The 19,996-nt window shown below is 40.4% G+C and overlaps 1 protein-coding gene across 1 annotated transcript; it reads right to left on the reverse strand.

The window, feature by feature from the left end:
* Positions 1-712: 712 nt before the first annotated feature.
* rps6ka4 (ribosomal protein S6 kinase, polypeptide 4) lies at positions 713-18,396 on the reverse strand. Its single transcript, XM_059544307.1, has 18 exons — positions 17,791-18,396; positions 16,740-16,811; positions 16,582-16,649; positions 14,672-14,822; positions 9,313-9,428; positions 8,976-9,083; positions 8,729-8,809; positions 7,890-7,993; positions 7,665-7,815; positions 6,622-6,783; positions 5,598-5,723; positions 5,367-5,500; positions 4,621-4,714; positions 4,289-4,459; positions 2,716-2,907; positions 2,153-2,312; positions 1,647-1,810; positions 713-1,052 (listed from the first exon to the last, which is right to left on the reverse strand). The coding sequence occupies exons 1-18, from the start codon at positions 17,864-17,866 to the stop codon at positions 840-842; spliced, it is 2,343 nt and encodes a 780-aa protein (XP_059400290.1). The 5' UTR covers positions 17,867-18,396; the 3' UTR covers positions 713-839.
* Between the last annotated feature and the right edge of the window lie 1,600 nt (positions 18,397-19,996).

Here is a 19,996-nt window from a genome sequence, read left to right on the forward strand (position 1 = left end):
CTCCAGTGATGTGTGGTTTGTGAGGAGGACACTATTTGAAAATCTGGAATCTGAGGGAGCAGAAAAATCTAAATATTGAGAAAATCATCTTTAAAGTTGTTCAGATGAAGCTCTCAGCAATGCATATTACTAATCAAACATTAAGTTTTGAGATATTTACAGTAGGAGATTTACTAATCATCTTCATGAACATGATCTTTACTCAATATCCTAATGATTTTTGACATAAGAGGAATGTATAATTGTGACCCATACAGTGTATTGTTGTCTATTTCTGCAAATACACCCCAGAGCCTTCAGACTGGTTTAGTGCTCCAGGGACACATCTGTTGCTTATTTTGTAAAAAAAGAAAAAAAAAAGAAAAGATTAATAATTGTGTGTAGACATACTTTTTCATTACTAAATGAGATTTTTTTTTTTCAATGCAGTAATGCCAATTTGAATGAATTTGGCTCATTAATCATTTTTAATATGTAATAGTCCTAAAAGCATTATAATATAATATGATTGTGTTTTGACTGATGAGAATTGCTCGTGAGATTCACCCGACAGCGTGGACGGGATCAGCGTGTGGAGATTCAGGGACTGACTTCAACTTTTAAAACACGTGAAACCATGCAAACATGGAGAAGTCTTCTGAAAGTGGTGATACGTACAGATTCACCGTGGATCATTAGAACAGAAGTCCACTCTGACGCTCACACAGGCTTCCCCTAATATTTCAGCGTTCCCTGATCTCGGTTTCACTCGTCTCTTGCAGTGAAAAGATCTCTCTAAAAACATCTTTACATTCATTAAAATGTCTAAAAGGACACAGGTGGCGCCGCACTGGGAGACCTCACGGTTTGGGCTCCTGGTGGGGATTCAAGGACTGGCAGTTCTGCGTCTTGGGATGTGAAGCGGATGAGGAAGAGGAGGAGGAAGAGGAGGAGGAAGAGCTGCGTCTCGTCTCCACACCAGTGCTGGTCATCTTCATCTTGCGGCGTTTCGCCAGCGGCGCATTGTCGACACTTTTGAGGAAAAACCCCTCACGCTTCCCTCGGTTAAACGCCTGTGTGAATAAAGAGCATTCATAAGGGACTCCACATAATATCTGGAAGCTTAGAAATTGCATTATGGGGCACTGATTGTGTCTTCACAGAAGACTTGAATCAAACCACTCAACACATACGGATCACTTTTGATGAACCTTTTAAAGTGGCAAGGCTTTGAATGAATGGACTGTCAAAGGAGGGACTGAAATCTCTCTGATTTCATTAAAAATATCTTCACATGTGTTTTGTAGACATAAAAAATGAACGACAGGAGTGTGAGTAAACGATGAACTATCCATTTAAGAACGCACTCTTATTAATTCATATGTTCAAATAGGTTTGGCTTTGAATTTCGTGACTGAACTGATTAAATAATTGAGTGTGAATATCTGAGTGAGAAGCATTTATCAGCAATGTGTCTTATATGTTATTCCAAGTCAGATGTAGATGAACGGACTCCTGTAATAAACTGGGGATGTGCCACCGTCTCCCATCATCACGTCTGTAACTCCATCTGCTAGTGTGTAATCACTCATTTCTGTGCTTTTACTCCACAAGAATTTGACTCGTGTGCATCACTGCTCATTATAGTGTGGATGCAGATACTGGACCTTGTAGGTGGCGTTGACATAGGTGCGGACGGTGGGGCCGGTGGACTCCAGGACATCAGGGGTGCAGAGAGGGGTGGAGGACATGACACCACCCCCCTGGAGCCAGGCGTTCTCCTTCAGAGCCGAGAGCTTGAGCCGGCGCTCAGGATCCACAGTTAACAGACCTGTGAAGATGGTCATCAGATGACCAGAGATTATAACAAGCACTCGTGCTGAGATCGGACTGAATGTGTTAGAGTGCCCACGGTCAGGAATCACTCATCAGGCGCTTCGGAGCGGTATAAAGCTATTACCACGCATTTCACAGAAGATTTGGTAAGCTGGCAGATCTTATAACAAGGGCTTTTCTGATCAAATCCTCAGTTGGACTCTAATCTTAAATCTGAACTAAACGACACACATTTAAGCACAGGATTCTCTGTGTATGGAAGGATAATATCCAATCATAGGAACTGCCTACTGATTTTGGAGCACTGGGACGAACAAAACAAAATAAAACCATATACCTCTCACTAAATCTTTGGCCTCTTCAGACACGCCCCTCCAGGCTTCCCCGTCCAATGAGAAATCTCCCTCTTTGATCTTGTGCATGATGTCAGCTGCGTACGATGATGTCATTCCCTTCTTCTCACTCTGGAACGGAACTTGGCCAGAGAGCATGGTGTACTAACAACAAGAAGAACAAGAAGAAGAACTCACTCTCTCCGAACGGACGGTCACATAAGAAAACAAACACAGATTCAAATAGAGACAAAATCTTCTGTCTTTCTTCAAAAGCCCAGACAAAGGTTTGAAGCAGTTTTAAAAGACTGAATCAGAAGGTGTTCCGTTTGAAGTATAGATAGAGAAATATCTTTGTGTTACAGTGTATCTCCAGCAACAACCCAATGAATTAAGTAACCAGATTTTTTTTTTTGGATGAAACAAGTAAAGTTTACTTCTGGAATTTACCAACATAGATTTTGGTTAATTTTCTATTTATTCAGTTTAAGGTATCAACCTTTAAACAATGAAACATGCACAATAACACATGAATCTCGTCAAGCACACACACACACACTGCACGCACCAGGATGACCCCGAGGCTCCAGAGGTCACAGGCCTGGTCGTATCCCTTGCTGTGGAAGAGCTCGGGCGCGGCGTACTGCAGGGTGAAGCAGGGGGTCTGCAGGGGGGCACTGCCGCTCGGAAACAACCGCGCAAAGCCCAGATCAATCACCTTCAACACCGAGTCATCCGACTCATCCGCAAACAGCACGTTCTGCCGGAGGAAGTGAAACACAGAGGGACAACACGTGACACACGGCTGAGCACTGACACAATCAGCCGCAGAGCTCGGACGTTCTGCCACGATGCATCACAACCTATTATTACGTGAAAGTGCGAGTCGTATCGGATGCCGTTGGGCTGAAGGATCTCATTTAGGAAAGAATCCCACTGATGAAGATTCACGTCGACAGCCTCTCGCTACAGTCCTTTGACCTGCATGTGGACGGCACATTAAAGTTCCTCCACACGGAGACAAATCAACATGAGAGCGGAGCACTGAGCGAGTGAAATCAAGCACACTATGAGTGATGATCACACAGCGGACGGGAGATCTGAACAGAGCACCGACAGTAGGCATTATACTGATTCATATAACTGAACTTCATCGTTCTGTCTAATACTGATGTACTCAAATACCAGGATGGATTTCACAGCGCTAGTAATCAGCAAATTAACTGATAGATACAGTTCATATTTTATGTCTTTAATATTTGTCCACGGTACTGAAAATGGTATTGAATATCTACACGACCGGTCAGACGTTTGGGATCAGAGGGATTTGTAATGTTTTTAACAGGAGTGTCTTCTTTCTTTATCAGAGCTGGAACTGCTTCAGATTCTTTAGGAAACGGTGAGACAGAATCTTTTCAGGATTATTTAATGAAAAAAAAAAAAGTTAGAAAGAAGAGGATTTATTCAAAATAGAAACATTTTCTAACAATATACACTACAGTTCAAAAGTCTGGGGTCAGTGGATTTTTATTTTCTCTTTTTTTTTTTTTTGTAAAAGAAATTCAAACTTCTGTTAAATATATATTTTGAATACATGCTGTTCTTTTTAACTTTTCTATTCATCAAAGAATCCTGAAAAACGTACCGCAGTTTCCAAAACAATAATAAATCAGTATATTATTCTGATTTCTGAAGATCATGTCACACTTTATACTGCAGTAATGATGGAAATACAGCTGCGCATCACAGGAATAAATTAGATTTTAAAGGACATTAATATAGAAACTACTATGTTATATTGTAATAACATTTAGCAAGATTAATTGTTATTTTCTGTATTTTGGATCAAATAAATGCAGCCTTGATGAGCAGAAGAGACTTCTTTAAAAACATCACAGTCTCACTGACCCCTCACTTCTGACCGGTCATGTATGCATTTCAAGGTTCAAAATTAAAACATCATAACAACATTGACATATAATTCCTCTGGCTCTCTGTTCATGCTGATTTGCTCCATCTCACCCTCACAATTGAACTAGATCTCACACGGATGTAATGCTAGCTCTCTGAAGCTGTCTTTAGCACCCTGCTAGGTTCAGAGCGTCTAGAACGCAGTATGTGCTCAGGATGTGTGTCTGTACCTCAGGTTTGAGGTCTCGGTGTACGACTCCAGCCTCATGCATGAAGCTGACCGCAGACACCAGGCTCTTCATCAGCTGACTGGCCTCCCATTCTGCAAACACCTTCTTCTTCCGGATTCGCTCCAGCAGCTCTCCACCACGCAGCAGCTCCATGACCAGATACGTGTGATACTGCCAGAGACCGGACAGAGCACACAAGAAACAACATACAGGGATGGGTGCTTTAAAAGCCATAAAAGAGAATAGTGTGAGATCAGGTATGCATGCATACATGCACAAGAATCTTCAATAAAGCAGCAGGATGTCTTCATTGTCACAGCTAGCTATGGTACCTGATCAGTGTAGACCTCGTGGAGCGTGACGATGTTGGGGTGAGACTCACACAGGCGTAGTGCTGCGATCTCTTTCTGAGTCATGGCCTCCATCCTACAACAGCACAAAGACTCTGAGAAGGGCATCCAAGACCGTCACAAGCGTTAGTTTAGAGATGTGCGAGCGGACACTGTCGAGTATGTCACAGACTTCAGGTGTGCACACATTCAACACTTGCTTGACTCGGAGCGACACAGCGCACAATGAATCAGTGTTTGAGTGAATGATTCATTAACCCGATTCAATGACTTAACTCATTTAAACAATGTATCACTGTAAATGCAGTCTGTCTGAGCAGCATGAAACAGTCGGTGTAAATACATCTAAATGCCACTTCAATAATAATATTAATACAAGCGCACAAATATACACTTCCTCTCTCTGCTGCTGAAGATGGTGAAGGAAACAGTTTCAGGATCACTGCAACGCTCTAAAAACAATTCTTTACTTCTGAATTTAGAGCAAACACTACTCTTCTAAAAGTAGACATATACCATATAAAAGTAGATAATGGGAATATTTTTTTAAATCATGCAGAGAAGATAAAATTGTGATTATTTGACACATTTGTTTTACTCTAGTATTTACTTTAAAAAAAAAAATTGGAGTAGTTTTTGAATGATTTTCCATTAAAAGGGGGTACATCGATTTTTTAAATATAATGTTAAATGTTATAATAATTTTGAATGTGATGTGAAGGCTGTACCTTCTGCTGATGATCTTGACGGCGTACTCCTGGCCGCTCTGTCTGTGTCTGCACTTCCTGCAGATAGAGAAGCTGCCCTCGCCCAGTGGAGCCCCCTGCAGGCACAGCTCATAGTGCAGGAAGAACTGGGACTCCTGAAACACACACAACACACCGTGCTCTTCAACCCTTCAAAACAATACAAATAGATAGAGAGATATATATAGATTTTTATTTTGAGGAGCTGTGTACCTTTAGCATAGCGCTGCGCTGAACTGTAGCAGAACCGGGCCGGTCAACATTCACATGAGCGTCCAGAACGTCCTCCATCACCACGTTCTTATTGAACAAGATAGACGGAGCCACAAAAGAGTAGCCCTGAAGAGTAACAAGACAAGACGGAGGTTTATTCTGACCGCAGGAAAATCGAAAACCCCAGCTGGTCTGAAGGAGTACTCTATTCTGAGAACAAACACCGACATTCCACGGAGAAGAAGAAAAAAGAAGAATTTATGCCGATTTCTAATCACATGCATATAATTAAGCGCACAGTTTTCATTGTTGGGTGAATTCTTTCTTTGAGCTGGTCTAGCTGGTCTTCCTGACTGGTTCGACTGGTGTTCAGCTGGTTAGACTGGTCTGTTCTGGACAGATGAGGTTAGTTTAAGCTGCATTGATTAACGGGAATGTGTAAAAGCTGTCTCAAAACATCATGGAACAGGGATTGCTTGTGTGTGTGTGAGTGAGTGTGTGAGAGTGTGTGTGAGAGAGAGAGTGAGTGTGTGTGTGTGTGTGTGTGTGTGTGTGAGTGAGATTGTGTGTGTGTGTGTGTGTGTGAGAGTGTGTGTGAGTGAGTGAGTGAGTGTGTGTGTGTGTGTGTGTGTGTGTGAGTGTGTGAGAGTGTGTGTGAGAGAGAGACTGAGTGTGTGTGTGTGTGTGTGTGTGTGAGTGTGTGAGAGTGTGAGAGTGTGTGTGAGAGAGAGAGTGAGTGTGTGTGTGTGTGTGTGTGTGTGTGTGTGAGTGTGTGAGTGTGTGTGTGTGTGTGTGAGAGTGTGTGTGAGAGAGAGAGTGAGTGTGTGTGTGTGTGTGTGTGTGAGTGAGTGAGAGTGTGTGTGTGTGTGTGTGTGTGTGGTGGCACTCTGTTTATATTAATAATGGAGGGCTGTGGCTGGAAATGTTGTCATGTATTGTCTGCATGTGTTTGTCTCCATGAAAGGAACACAGGTGTGTCTCTGCGTCTCTCTGTGTGTGTGTGTGTGTGTGTGTGTGTGAGCACCTGAAACAGACGGTCTGTACTGGGCGGAGTGCCGGCAGGGGAATAGACCGGATCCATTCCTGTAAACTCCTCTGCAAAGTTGCCCACATCCAGCTCGTTCCGTAGCTCAGGTCTGAATGGACTCAGGAGCTTCTTCTCTGCCAGGTCAGACCAGTTTAAACCCTGGAGAGATGTGTGACAGTCTACAGTCAGCCCAGAGAGAACGAGGACGCTTACCGGAGAAATAACTACACATCAAGCGCTCTGATATACTCAACATTTCACATCAAACATTTTAAATACAGAAGTCTGTCTGGCTTTTAAATGATTAAACAACAGGTGAGCTGCTCAGAAAAAAAATTATATTTCTAGACCTGAAAATAAAGGGGTTTTGATGAACACTGAAAACACACTGTAAGTTTCTCTTCTGAAGCTGAGCTTTTAAAAGAAAAATACTTTTTAGTTGATTAACACACACAACATTAACCAAGGTCTCTGTCCTCGCTACAGTACTGTGACATCCTTCCAACACAAAGAGTTTACTGAATGAGAAAACATGGGAGGAACTGGGAGTAAACTGCCCTGGATTTCCCTCCAAACAGACAACATCACAACTACAAACAGTGTGTTATCTCACAGTATCACAGCAGCACATTTACAGCACATGACATCCCAAAACCCATGGTGACTGAAATAAAGCTATTATATGAACTGCAATACTTCAAATCTACAGAGTGGATTTCAGATTGTCAGCGTTTGCTCAAACTGTCAAAACAGGGATGTAACAGATGAGTACCAGCCAATGAGATCACAGCTTGCGCATTAGCTCCGCCCCCTACCAGAGAAACCATATCTTCTGCTTGTCCTTAAAAGCTGAATAATTCTAAATTCACTCTGTTATTTTGACAGGAAAATAAAATGAAGAATATGGTTTAAATGTAGTGCGTCGATTGACTTGCTAAACTGCTCTGGCCAAAATCGAAAATGTATTTGTCAGTTCATCATTAACTAAGAGATATAAATAAATGAAGGCAAAAAGAGCGAGGACAGGATGAGGAGAGCACCTTGAAGAAAGCATGAGACTTGATCTCCTCGGCTCCTCGGGGGCCAGAGCCCAGCCTCTTGTGAGGGTCTTTCACCAGCAGCTTTCGGAGGAGATCCTGAGCCAAGGGGCCGATGATGGAGGGGAAGGGAGGCTCGCAGCGCAGGATACGTCTGTCAGACACACAGAGCTGACTGAGTTCTGCACACAGCAGCTGTTAAACACTGGAGAACATCCTCAGACTCACTTGGACACCTCGCTCTGGGAATTCCTCTCTCCCTCCAGAGTGAACGGAGACGCTCCGGTCAGCAGCTCAAACATCAGAATCCCCAAACTCCACCAGTCCACCGCCTACACACAGCACCACCAACAGCATTGAGCAACGCAAACACATATCATCATGCACATTTACATAACAGAGCTTGCACAACTTATCGTTTTACAGAAAGCCCTGACCACAAATTCTAATTAATGAAATGCAATAAAGAAAAACGAAATCTCATTACTGTGGAACAAAAGGTACTGTACATCATTATAGATTAAAATATTCTTCCATCACAGCTTAATGTGCATGGAACCTAAATATAATTCATATACAACATATCCTTAAGTCAACTGCAAATTACAGTATTGAGAATCATGTCTGTAAATAATGCTCAAAGATTTATTAGATATTCTATTTACCAAAGTGCTCAATAATCAAGACAAAGTCAAGTCTAACTACAGCAGAGAATAACAAATGCCGCTGCTGTGCTTTTCTTTACCATCTCTGTCATTATTATTTCCATTTTTAACACAGAGATATATGCATCATACATTATGTTTTCATAGCATTCGGTTTGCACGTTTGTGTGAAGGACAGCATTGGGCACGATGTGGAATAGTGTGTGTTGTCAATAAAAAAAGAACATTTAAAAAGCGTTTGAATCCGATTAATCGAGAAATAATCGGCCAACTAATCGATTATGAAAATAATCGTTAGTTGCAGCCCTACTCCCAATGACATGAACTGAAACGTTTTCATATGAAATGCTTAAATCTGAAAAGCCTCTGTGAGATTTGTGGACTAATTGTGTCTGTTCTCACCATGCCATGGCCAGCTTTCCCTCGGATGATCTCTGGAGCCATGTACTCAATAGTGCCACAGAATGAGTACGTCCTCTCTTTCTACACATGGACAACACACAGCAGAACACTAGAGTACAACACCACGTGGATACAATGAAAAACTATCCAATCTACAGTTACTGGCCCAGTTTCACAGACAGGGCTTAAACTGAGCCAGGATTAGACCATTGCTCAATTAAGTATCTTTTATTGATACTTTTATTACCTCCTCTTCCAGAAACTCCTTACTCAGCCCAAAGTCTGTCAGCACCACATGACCATCACTGTCCAGTAAGATGTTCTCCAGCTTAATGTCCCGGTACACGATGCCAAGCTGAAAACACAAGACCAGATACAGCACTTACAAAACACTGATCATATCTAACCTTCATTTAAACCATAAATCTCATCATAATCTCTTTTTTATTAGCTACTGCAATTCATTTCCAAATTATTTAACACTAATCTCAATTTAATTAGAAAGTGATTCTAAAAGTTTGATGCTAAACTATTATTGATAATTGTAACTCCTCCCACTTCTCAGTGAGAACGGATGTGCGTACCTTGTGCAGGTGCTCCAGGGCCAGAATGATTTCTCCCACGTAGATCCTGACCTCATCCTCCGAGAAATGGTCTCTCTGGTACAGGTGTGTAAACATCTCTCCTCCGCTCACATAGTCTTCCAAAAACAAACACACACTCAACGTTTTCCAAAAAACACCAATTTACTAAAAGACAAATAGCTGGTGCTAAACAACCAGGGGTGGGTGGTGTGACCGATGCTGTACATCGTTTTACACAGGATAGATAAATGTCCTGAAAACTAAAATAAACTATATTATTTCACCAAGTTACATAATAATGGCTGTTTTTAGACAATCCAGCGAACTAAATAACTGGCTTTTTTTTAGAACAGACATTAATGATTCATTACACAAACTGACAAAATTCACTTTTGATTTAAATGTTTGTATTTTTCTACTTTTTTTATTAAATTTACTTTTCTTTTTTCTTTTTTTGAATATTACTATTTATGCTTAATTTATTTTTTATTTCAGATTTATTTTTAGGAGAAGCAGTTGAGCAACAGAAGATGACAGCAGCTTTTTCTCATGAGATTTTAGCGCGGCTGTCATTGGTAGGAAACATTGTTTTGCTTACTGTGTTGACCGTGGTAAGTAAGTCGTATTTGTTCTCGTGCGCATCATGTGGCTTTTCAGTTTGGGTTTGCTAGGTAGTAATGTGTGGCCAGCTGAATTCAATAACGAGGTATCAGGCACGTATATAATTGGTTAGCACACTGCGGCAGCCCTCGTGTGAAGACCAACGAGTGTAAAGACCAGCGACTTTATATATTTGATTCTCTATATATATCAAACTGTCCTGAGGATGGTACTCCTCTGGTGCTACTCGGTGACGTCAACATCCACCTAGAACATCCCCAGGCTGCTGACTTCACCACTCATTTGATCTCAAGCTAGTGTCTACTACGGCTGCTCACACATCAGGAAACCAAGTAGACCTTATCTACATACGCTACGGCTCCACTGATAACACTTTAGTTACGCCATTGCACACCTCAGACCACTTCCTCATCATTTAAACCTCAGACTGACTACAGACCCAACACAAACTCCTCCACAGGTCATCTTTTGACATAACCTGCACTCACTCTCTCCCTCTCGCCTATCCTCTATGGCAGCGGTTCTCAATTACAGTCCTAGCCACCGGCTCTGCATATTTTACATGTCTCTCTGTTAACACACCTAATTCAGATAATCGGCTCGCCAGAAGTGAGCTCCGTGCATGAACTGTGTTCCCATTGACATGCTCCCTACACAGTGTTCATTGCTCTCTACTCCCTGAGCAGGGAAATCTGTTGAAGTTTACTTCACTTCAGAACATTCATTCACGGATTTGCGCTGCGAAACGTCTTTACACATGGACAAGCATGACATTATATACCTCGGTAAATAAATACAACTTAAATTCACGTCTCTAGCACTTCAGTGCATTTTGAATGGAACATATACATTTACTTTGAACTTAATTAAATTGAAACAAAATTAACAGCAGCTCTGATTTTCGGACACTTTTCAAAACCCCCATCTCTCTTCTCTGCCACTCAACTGAGACTGCTCTGCTCTCGGTTACTGAAGCCCTGTGACTAGCAAGAGCAGCTTCCAGATCCTCGGTACTCATCTTACTGGACCTGTCTGCTGCTTTTGACACTGTTAATCACCAGATTCTCCTGTCCACCCTCAGAAAGATGGGCATCTCTGGAACAGCACTCCTGTGGGTTAAGTCCTACCTCTACGACAGATCCTTCAGTGTGTCTTGGAGGGGTGATGTTTCTAAGTCACACCACCTTGCTACTGGGGTTCCTCAAGGCTCAGTACTTGGACCACTTCTCTTCTCCATCTACATGTTGTCTTTAGGATCTGTCATTCAGAAGCATGGCTTTTCTTATCACTGCTACGCTGATGACACCCAACTCTACCTCTCATTCCAACCAGATGACCCGACGGTAACTGCTCGCATTTCAGCCTGTCTGAGTGACATCTTGGGCTGGATGAAGGACCGTCACCTTCAACTCAACCTTGCTAGGACAGAACTGCTTGTGGTCTCAGCCAACTCAGCACTTCATCACAACTTCTCTATAAAGCTGGGTTCGTCAACCATTACTCCTTCCAGCACAGCCAGGAACCTAGGAGTTGTGATCGATGAACAGTTAAGCTTTATAGACTATAATGCTACAACGGCACAGTCCTGTATATTTGCATTATACAACATTAAGCCCTTGCTGTCAGAGCAAGCCGCACAACTCCTTGTCCAAGCTTGTTCTCTCCAGACTGGACTATTGTAATGCTCTCTTGGCCTATCACTTTCTATTAAACCTCTGATCCAGAATGCAGCAGTGAGAGTGGTCTTCAACAAGCCGAATTTAGCCGTAATTTGGTTTTAGTTTATTTCAGTTAGTCATTTTAGTGTTTCAAATTATTTAAGAGCCCCTATAATGCCAATTTGCAATATTGCCTTTCATGCAGTGTGTAGTGTGGGTGAAAGCCGGAAGTGGATGATGAACAAAATATTTTCTCCCAACAGTAAGAATCAACTCTGAATAGCCTAAACGAGTTGTCAGTAATTTGAACCCCACTTTTGTGAGGACTACACAACACAGGTTACACATTTGCAGAGGTGGGTAGTAACGAGTTACATTTACTTTGTTACATTTACTTGAGTAATTTTTTGGGGTAACTAATACTTTTCGGAATATATTTAAAGATGGGTACTTTATACTCTTACTTGAGTAAATTTTGGGGGGAAAATCTGTACTTTTACTTCGTTACTGTGGGCGACGCTCCTCTCGTTACTTTATCTTAATGCAATAAATGTTATAACTGCTTCAGTTTATTCCAAACGCGCCGTCTACTTTTCTCTGGGCAATGAGCGATGCCCATTCGCGAATGATTCATTCTTTTGAGTCAATTCTGTTCAAAGGCTTGATCAAACCAATTGGCAAACGAGTGAATTGGTTCATGAATCAGTTTGAATGAGTCGTTCAGTTCCCTGCCGCACGCGCTGAGCGTCTGAAGCGCTTCACTCGGAGTTGTAACGTTTAACATCAGCAGCGTTGAAATCGTGGCTATGGAACTGCACTGAATTGAAATCTGCAAAGGTTATTATTTGCTAGCGATGGAGATCCTTATTAGATGAACACCGTGTGTGCTGTCTACTGTTTAACAGGTAATAACTTGGGCTACATTCGATTACAGTACACGATACCACTGTGACATTAGTTTGTTGTACGTGTGTGGCTTATAACAGAGGGGAGTCAAGTTGAACGCAGCTTCCAAAAGACAAAAAATAGCAGATTAAGATTTTATTAATTTTAATACAATCACACCGGTGCGAGTACGTTCAGCGAGTCATATCATCAGCTGCTAAATTCAGATCTGTGATTGCTTGCTGGCGCTGAGCTAGAGATAGATGCGTTTTTACAGCGCTGCGCATTATAACCAATCACACATGATTCTTTTGAGCTTATTAAAGCATTGCCCAATCAGAGGCGTTCAGATGAGTCATTGGTGAAATGCTGGTGCTTCCTTCACTCGCTCACTGACTGACTGAATACCTCTTTCTGGCGAATTCTCTCGCAGGAACAACAAAGTGCAGATGTGTGTACGAATCTTTAATTAAGATATTGATTTCACAGTGTTAACAGTTTCAGTGATTTTAATGGGAGTTTCTGAGAGTGATTGAAATCTAGACTGTCAGTGAAAATTATCTTGAATAATGTAAATGTTATTTGCTCTCTTTCTGAACAATGAAAGATTAGTAGCAATATTTATAACTTTCAATGTTAAATTCACATTTAATATAAAGTCAGTCGTATTAAAAATATGTTATGGCATGACACCTATATCTGTTACTTAAGTAAACAGACAGGGTTTTATAATAAATTACATAAATTGGAGTAAAGGCTGAGGAAATATATACATTTATACACACACACATACATTACATACATTTTATCTATATATCTAAATAAAAATAGGCTCAGTATATATGACCCAAAGTAACTAGTAACTAACTACTTGAGTAGATTTTTTATCCGATACTCTTTTACTCTTACTCAAGTAACTATTCAAGACTAGTACTTTTACTTTTACTTGAGTAAATATGTCTAGAAGTACTTTTACTTTTACTTTAGTACAGTTTTTGGGTACTCTACCCACCTCTGCACATTTGCATAATACCCACTATGTTCTATACTGACTGGATTTTTTTTTTCACGTCAGAACGATGAGGCTGCAAAGAATCAGTGGTTAAAATTAATTTAACTGAACAACCCCAATCTTTTTTTGTGTTCCTGTCAATTTACTGAAAACCGCTTCTCTAATCTCGGGGATTCACAAATGCTTGCACTAGAAAGATGAGCTCAGTACTAGTTTAATTGAATCAGCTGACTCCACTCAACCACTCAACCTGTAAGTATGATTAATAACTGATGTTCATATTGTTTTTTCTTTTTCTGAGTGTTCAAATATGGAACTATGGCAACAGGTGCATAGTTTCTGACGGGCAATGTATGCGGTAGACCAATCACAACAGACCGGGCCATCTGACCAATCAGAGCAGAGCAGGCTCACAGAAAGGAGGGGTTTAGAGAGACTGAATCTCATTACGGATACAAACTAATCGTTTGGGATTCGCTGGAAAATAAGGTTATATTCAAGGCAAGTTTTGAAAAAAAAACAAGTGTTTTTTGGCCTTGCATGCATGTAGACCTATTGTAGGAAACTCCCAAAACAATATTAGGAACCTTAAAAATGGCATAATGGGGCACTTTAAAGCAAGCATTTAGAAGTCATTTATATCCTACAGTAGCTATGCTTCCATCCAAAGCTGTGAATTTTACTTGCGCTCAAAATTGGAATATCACATAAAACATAAGACGAAGAGAACAAAACTGTCACTTCCTGATAAACCTGCAGCAAACATCACAAGTAAATGGTGAGTGGCTGCAGTAGAAGAAGCCACTGTGGCTTTTTCTTCAGATACAGTAAATTACCTGCGTGCACATGAAACACCACAAATGCTAAATGAGTTTTCATCGTAGTTTATGCACGTTTTCTTATCCAATAGCATTTTTTATTTAGCTGAGTGCATAAGATTTTATGTGCAGCTGTAGAACTTATGCACACCTCGCTGTATTTATTCAGCATATTTTTATGTGATACCCCAAACTGCACATTAAAAATATTTGGATGGAAACATCATCTTGTTTACACCAAAGTACTAAAGATGCTGGAGAGCTGAAAGCACCAAGACCTACTGTAAACACAGCCTTACTACAGATAGCATTCATAAATCAGCATGCAGAAGTGAATCAGGATGAAGTGTGTATCCTGTGCTCACCGAGTATGAGATGCAGTTTGGTTTGCGTCTGAAAGGCGTAGTGAAGGGTGACCAGGAAGGGAGACTGGCGGATGTGTTCCAACACCTGCCGCTCTGTTCGAGTGTGCTCAGCCGTCTTCGCCTTCTGAACGATGGCTGCTTTCTTCAAAACCTACAGAAGCAATGATCATAACATACTTCCATCATAAGATTTCATTCAGAGGAAAAACTTTTTTTTGAATAAAACTGTACTTGTCACTTTGTTAAGACTGTATCAGTCCAAAAGTAGATATTGTAATTTCCATTCTAAGAATTAGAGCACAGTGGCAAAAAACAAAAACAAAATAAAATCCTCAGTTCTTCATCTGTAATCTAGCATTTGATATATATATAACCCACCAAACAGACGGATAAAACGATAAAATAGGAGCACATTAAATCTGACTAAAATATACATTTTGTTAAATATTTGTTGTTGGACAATAAATGTTAATTTTAAACTAGATATATGACATTTTTAAATGTAAAATATACTTCTATGATAGCAGTAACTGTAAAGTGACTACTGTAATGGGTTAATCAAAATATAATGCATTTACTCTGTGCTTTTGTTTTTATTTCTATTCATTTTTTAGTTTAGTTAATTTAACTTCTGCTTTAAAAGCATTCTTTTTGTTTTTAGAGTGTAACGTTACAGTGTTAGAATATAATGTGATTTTATATTTGTTTCATTAGACAACATTAGGCAGGATGTAAACACTTTTTTTTTTTTATTCAAATAGAAAAACAAAGAAAATAACTATATATTTCATATATCGCAATTCAGCCAAAAAAAAACAAATACAAATAAAATAAAAAATAAATTATTATTTGGCCATATGACCCAGCCCGACTTAAACTCAATGAAAATGTCATGTTGTCATATCCTGTCTTCATTCATGAATAAAATAAAATACAATATTTTACAAATATTAAAAAAATTTCCATCCTTTTTCGGAACTAGAAAATAACGGCTGTAGAACCCAGAATCTCTACTGCTGGAGAGTTCTGCCCGTAGCAGCGGGGAGAAGACGCCAGGTGGGCCGCGATAGCATCCTCGACGGGAGGCGATCGCTCGTACCCTAATTTCACCGTCGCCAGCAGCTGGGTCCCCTGTGCATGGGCTCGGTCTGAGTATGGGACCACCACACATACGGCAAAATTTCATCGCCGGAACGCGAGAGGGGATAACTTTCCACAATATTCCGCTCTGAATGCGTGAATCCACGGCGAAGCCAGACTCAAGTGAAGAAAAAAGATTCTGAGGTTTTTTTGGTGCCCGCCGTCACCTATATTGAGGGCTGTCAGCCAATCAGGTGAAGGCGGGGGGCCCCATTGGCTATTTGCAAGCAAAAGAGTTATTCAAATCAGACTTCATAATTTCGAGGAAAATGGATTTCCCCATACGTAATGTCGAGAGGCCGACTCGATAAGGGAGCTGCGTGCGAGCCGATAGATTCGTGCTCACGCATTATTTTAATATGCTTTCGCGTTACAATAATGCGCTCTCGTTGCTGCTTCTGAACCACGTTTGTGTGAACCTGTGTGAACATATAACACCTGAGGCACCGCTACAGTGAGCTCTATGACCAATGCATGGCAAAAAAAGAAAAGAAAAATCCCTGGACACGGGTTTTATTTAATTTTTTATTTTTCATGTGTCTAGACATTTTGTTTGACATCTTAACTTAGTGATTATTTTGACTTGTGTCTGTTCTAGAGACATGTTACAACATTTTGATAAAGCTCTCATTGGTTTTCTTTTGGAAATATGTATAAAATGTATACTGAATGCATTTATGACTGTAAAATCTAAATTGCAAAATTGATCAAAAAGTCGTGATAGGTTTTTTTTTTCCATATCGCACAGCCCTAATAAAAACAGCACAAACCTTCATGGCATAGAGTTTGCCTTTATCATGGCCGCTGATTTTCCTGACCAGAAACACTTTCCCGTACGCTGTGAAGAGAGCAGAGATGCAGATGTTTAAAGAGACGACTGGAGAAACCGTTCTCTTCATTACAGGAGCACAGAGTGTCACGCTCTCACCTCCGGTGCCCAGCACTTTCAGAAGCTCGAAGTTCTCCATGCCCACTTTCTCTGTGTGTCCGGTGAGGTTTGCTGAGAAGAGACACACACACACACACACACACACATCAGCACAATACTGGGTCAGAACCACTAAACCATACCAGATGTAACACTGTCTGATATTAACATTAAATCATAAGATAACCTATATGACTGAAAATGCAACAAGTAACAAATTGCAAGACTTTTTTCCTGCTTTAAAATTTTACAATTTAAAAAAACAGCTAGAATGAAATCAGGCAACAAACGTCAATCATCCAACATCGGAGATATTAGAAACAATGGATTTTTTTTATATAAAACAGTTTGAAATGGAACAAAACAATCTGAAGGACACTGATAATTAAAAAAACAAATATGATGCCATCTGATAAAGTTGTGAAGTTTGTCCAAAATAAAACACACCAGAAAGTTCCACATTATTACAATGCTGTTATGCGTGTTCTTCGGAATATTAAGTAATATGGCAATTACATCATACCAAGATATCTGATCGCATCACTGTACCACAAATCTGTTTAAATAACTGTTTTTTTGTTTTGTTTTTTGCGTTATTTGAAACGGTTGCATGTAAATATCACGGTATATCATCATGAAAAGCCATGGTTTATATCAAAGTACACCGAGCAGGGCAGAAACTGATCACGTGATCTGGGTTACGTAATCTAAATCCAAAAATGAAGTGCTTGTAATTACAGTAAGTTACATTTTAAACTACTTGTATAATCAGACTTGAGTAATTTTTCTTTGATTACATATTATTCTCACAATAGCAATACATTATTTAAAATTCATTGATTCTCCGTCATTTAAAATATTTTTTTAGTTATCAAGTCTCACATTAGCATGTTCACGGTTGGTTAAGGGTCTTGTGACATGCAGGTAAACATATTGAATCTTTGTTTTTGTTTTTTGATGTAACGGATAACGTTACTGACTACACTTCCAGTCATGTAATGAGGAATCAGTATCTCGTGAGTGTGTGTGAGTGTGTGTGTGTGTGTGTTACCGCTGGTGATCCGGTGTGTGACGGTGGTGTCCGGTTCTCGGTCCGAGTCCTCTCCGCTGCTGTCGCCGGACATCATGAGCTTCGGTCACTCGCGGGTTTCGGTTGTAAAGCCAGACTCTGCACGTTATGACATGTTTGTGTTTTACTCTCAGCTCACAATCTCTTCGAGTGAACTCTAATCACTCTCCACTTCTGACAGCCGCATACTTTAATATCTGTCTGAAGGGCGAAGAGGCGCGGTGACGGTACTTCAGGTTAGCTGATGATAATGCGGGCCATGAATGACTGTTATTTCCGTATTTCCAACTTCGTCCGATCCGAGCGGATCCCGTTAGCGCGGTTTCACCGAGAACACCGTCCAAACACTGCGATGTTCGCTCGATAACGAGCTGTTCCTGATAGCGTCCGTGCTAACCCTCATCCATCACAGATCTCGCTCAAACCTCTCTAGCAGCTGACTCTGAGGTGTGATAACTGGACGGGTTTACTCCTCTGCTCCTTCCTTCCGGGTGGAGTAACGCCCGACTCGCCTTAAAATATGCGTCTGTTTGGGAAAGGAAATGAATTGAACGACAAACGCCTGGAAGAAAGTGTAGTAAGGATCCTTTCGGCTACGGAAGCCGAAGTAGTGCTGTTCGAATCGTGAAGCAATCGTCGCTTTGAATCGGTTCTTTCGAGCGAACCTATTCGCGCGAAGCGAACTTTGACTACAATCGTTTTGTTTTAGATGTATGAGGCGAGGTTGGAAACACAGAAAGCGAGTTACTGTATTTGGCTTTATTTCCTTAGAAAATATGACGTAAATGCACTTTTGAGTTGAGTCTCCGTCCGAACTAGTCGAAGAATCGTTTTATTAATTGGTCCATTAGATTGAACCGTTCTAACGAACCGATTCGCTAAAACGATTCTGACTTTCCGATAGTGAGCCAGAAGTGTGTGTGTGTGTGTGTGTGTGTGTGTGTGTGTGTGTGTGTGTGTGTGTGCGTGTGTGTAGGTGGAAAGAGAATAAAGTTGTTTCAGTCCAGCTCAGCCTCTCCCAGTGAAGACAGCTTATATCTCACACACCCTGTTTGGATCTCAAGCTGCATGTGTGTAATTGTTAGGTTGTGTGTAAGCTCTGTTTTGAGCTGTTATCAAATCCCATCCCCGGAGACCTCTTCTCACAACTAGCAGGACTTCAAAGATCTGCTGCTAGTGTCTAGAGCAGGTTTTGGCAAGAAAAACGTCATGATATTAGGTGGTTTTAATGCTGATCAGTGTATATATAGTGAGTGATGAATATTGGAGGACAGAAATCAATTCTACGGTTTGATAGTTTTGAATGACATCTTTAAAACCAACATTGATAACCACTGCTATGTGTATAACTGTACCTATGACTTAAAGCATTGCATTCAAACTATTGAGATACAGATAGTGTACAAATTGTGTCAAAGCTTTTGGAGGGTCCACCCCTTCACAAAAAAAATATATATATGAGATTATATAAAGATTATGCATATTTTCTGTCTTGTCCTCCTCGTTATTGTTGCAGTGATAAGACATTCGGGGCTGTTACCAAACATAAAATCATTATCAACAAAATCATGCAATGCAGAGGAAACACGGAAGCTGCAAAAATGCCACTTTAGATGCATATACACACACTGTTTCATGCAAGGCATGAATGCTACGAATGCACAAATAATGTTTTGATATCTTAATCTTAAAACGCGGAATACTGATATTTGAAATGATTTAAAATATATATAAGGTACTTTAAAATGTGAAATTAAAACCACCAGTAGAACAATGATTGCCTTCAAAATATGTGCAGTCACCAGAAGAGATGAGAAGGTGTTTGGCGAAGTGGGTTTCTAAAGTTTAAAGAGGTGTGGGAGAGAGTCTCTGTTAATAATTGAGTCTTTGCGACTGAACCGAATCATTTAAATGATATGAAATGATATTACTATACATTTTCTGCCCCCATATCTTGAATTTTGGGAGCATTCTAAATGCATTTTATTTTATTTCATTATTTAGTGAAAGAGCACTTTTAAATGAGCCTAGTGTTTAAGATTAAGTGTTTAATGAGCCTCTTATTGGCTACTGAATTTCTAAATTCAACAGAATAGTGTGATTGGTTATAATGAGCGAAACATGTTAAAATAAAATATGATGTAACATAAGCAGGTCTAAATTTAAAACAGCTCTCAAAACTCCATGT

The sequence above is a fragment of the Carassius carassius genome, chromosome 4 (assembly GCF_963082965.1).
Source record: "Carassius carassius chromosome 4, fCarCar2.1, whole genome shotgun sequence".
NCBI classification, from domain to species: Eukaryota; Metazoa; Chordata; class Actinopteri; order Cypriniformes; family Cyprinidae; genus Carassius; species Carassius carassius.

Bases quoted from the DNA above. Each gene is read 5' to 3' on its own strand.
- rps6ka4 (XM_059544307.1), bottom strand. From the start codon at position 17,866: ATGATGTCCGGCGACAGCAGCGGAGAGGACTCGGACCGAGAACCGGAC. The intron at 14,823-16,581 runs GTTTGTGCTGTT...TTGCTTCTGTAG, and splicing joins GCAAACTCTATGCCATGAAG to GTTTTGAAGAAAGCAGCCAT. The intron at 8,810-8,975 runs GTAATAAAAGTA...GTCCATGTGTAG, and splicing joins AGGAGTTTCTGGAAGAGGAG to AAAGAGAGGACGTACTCATT.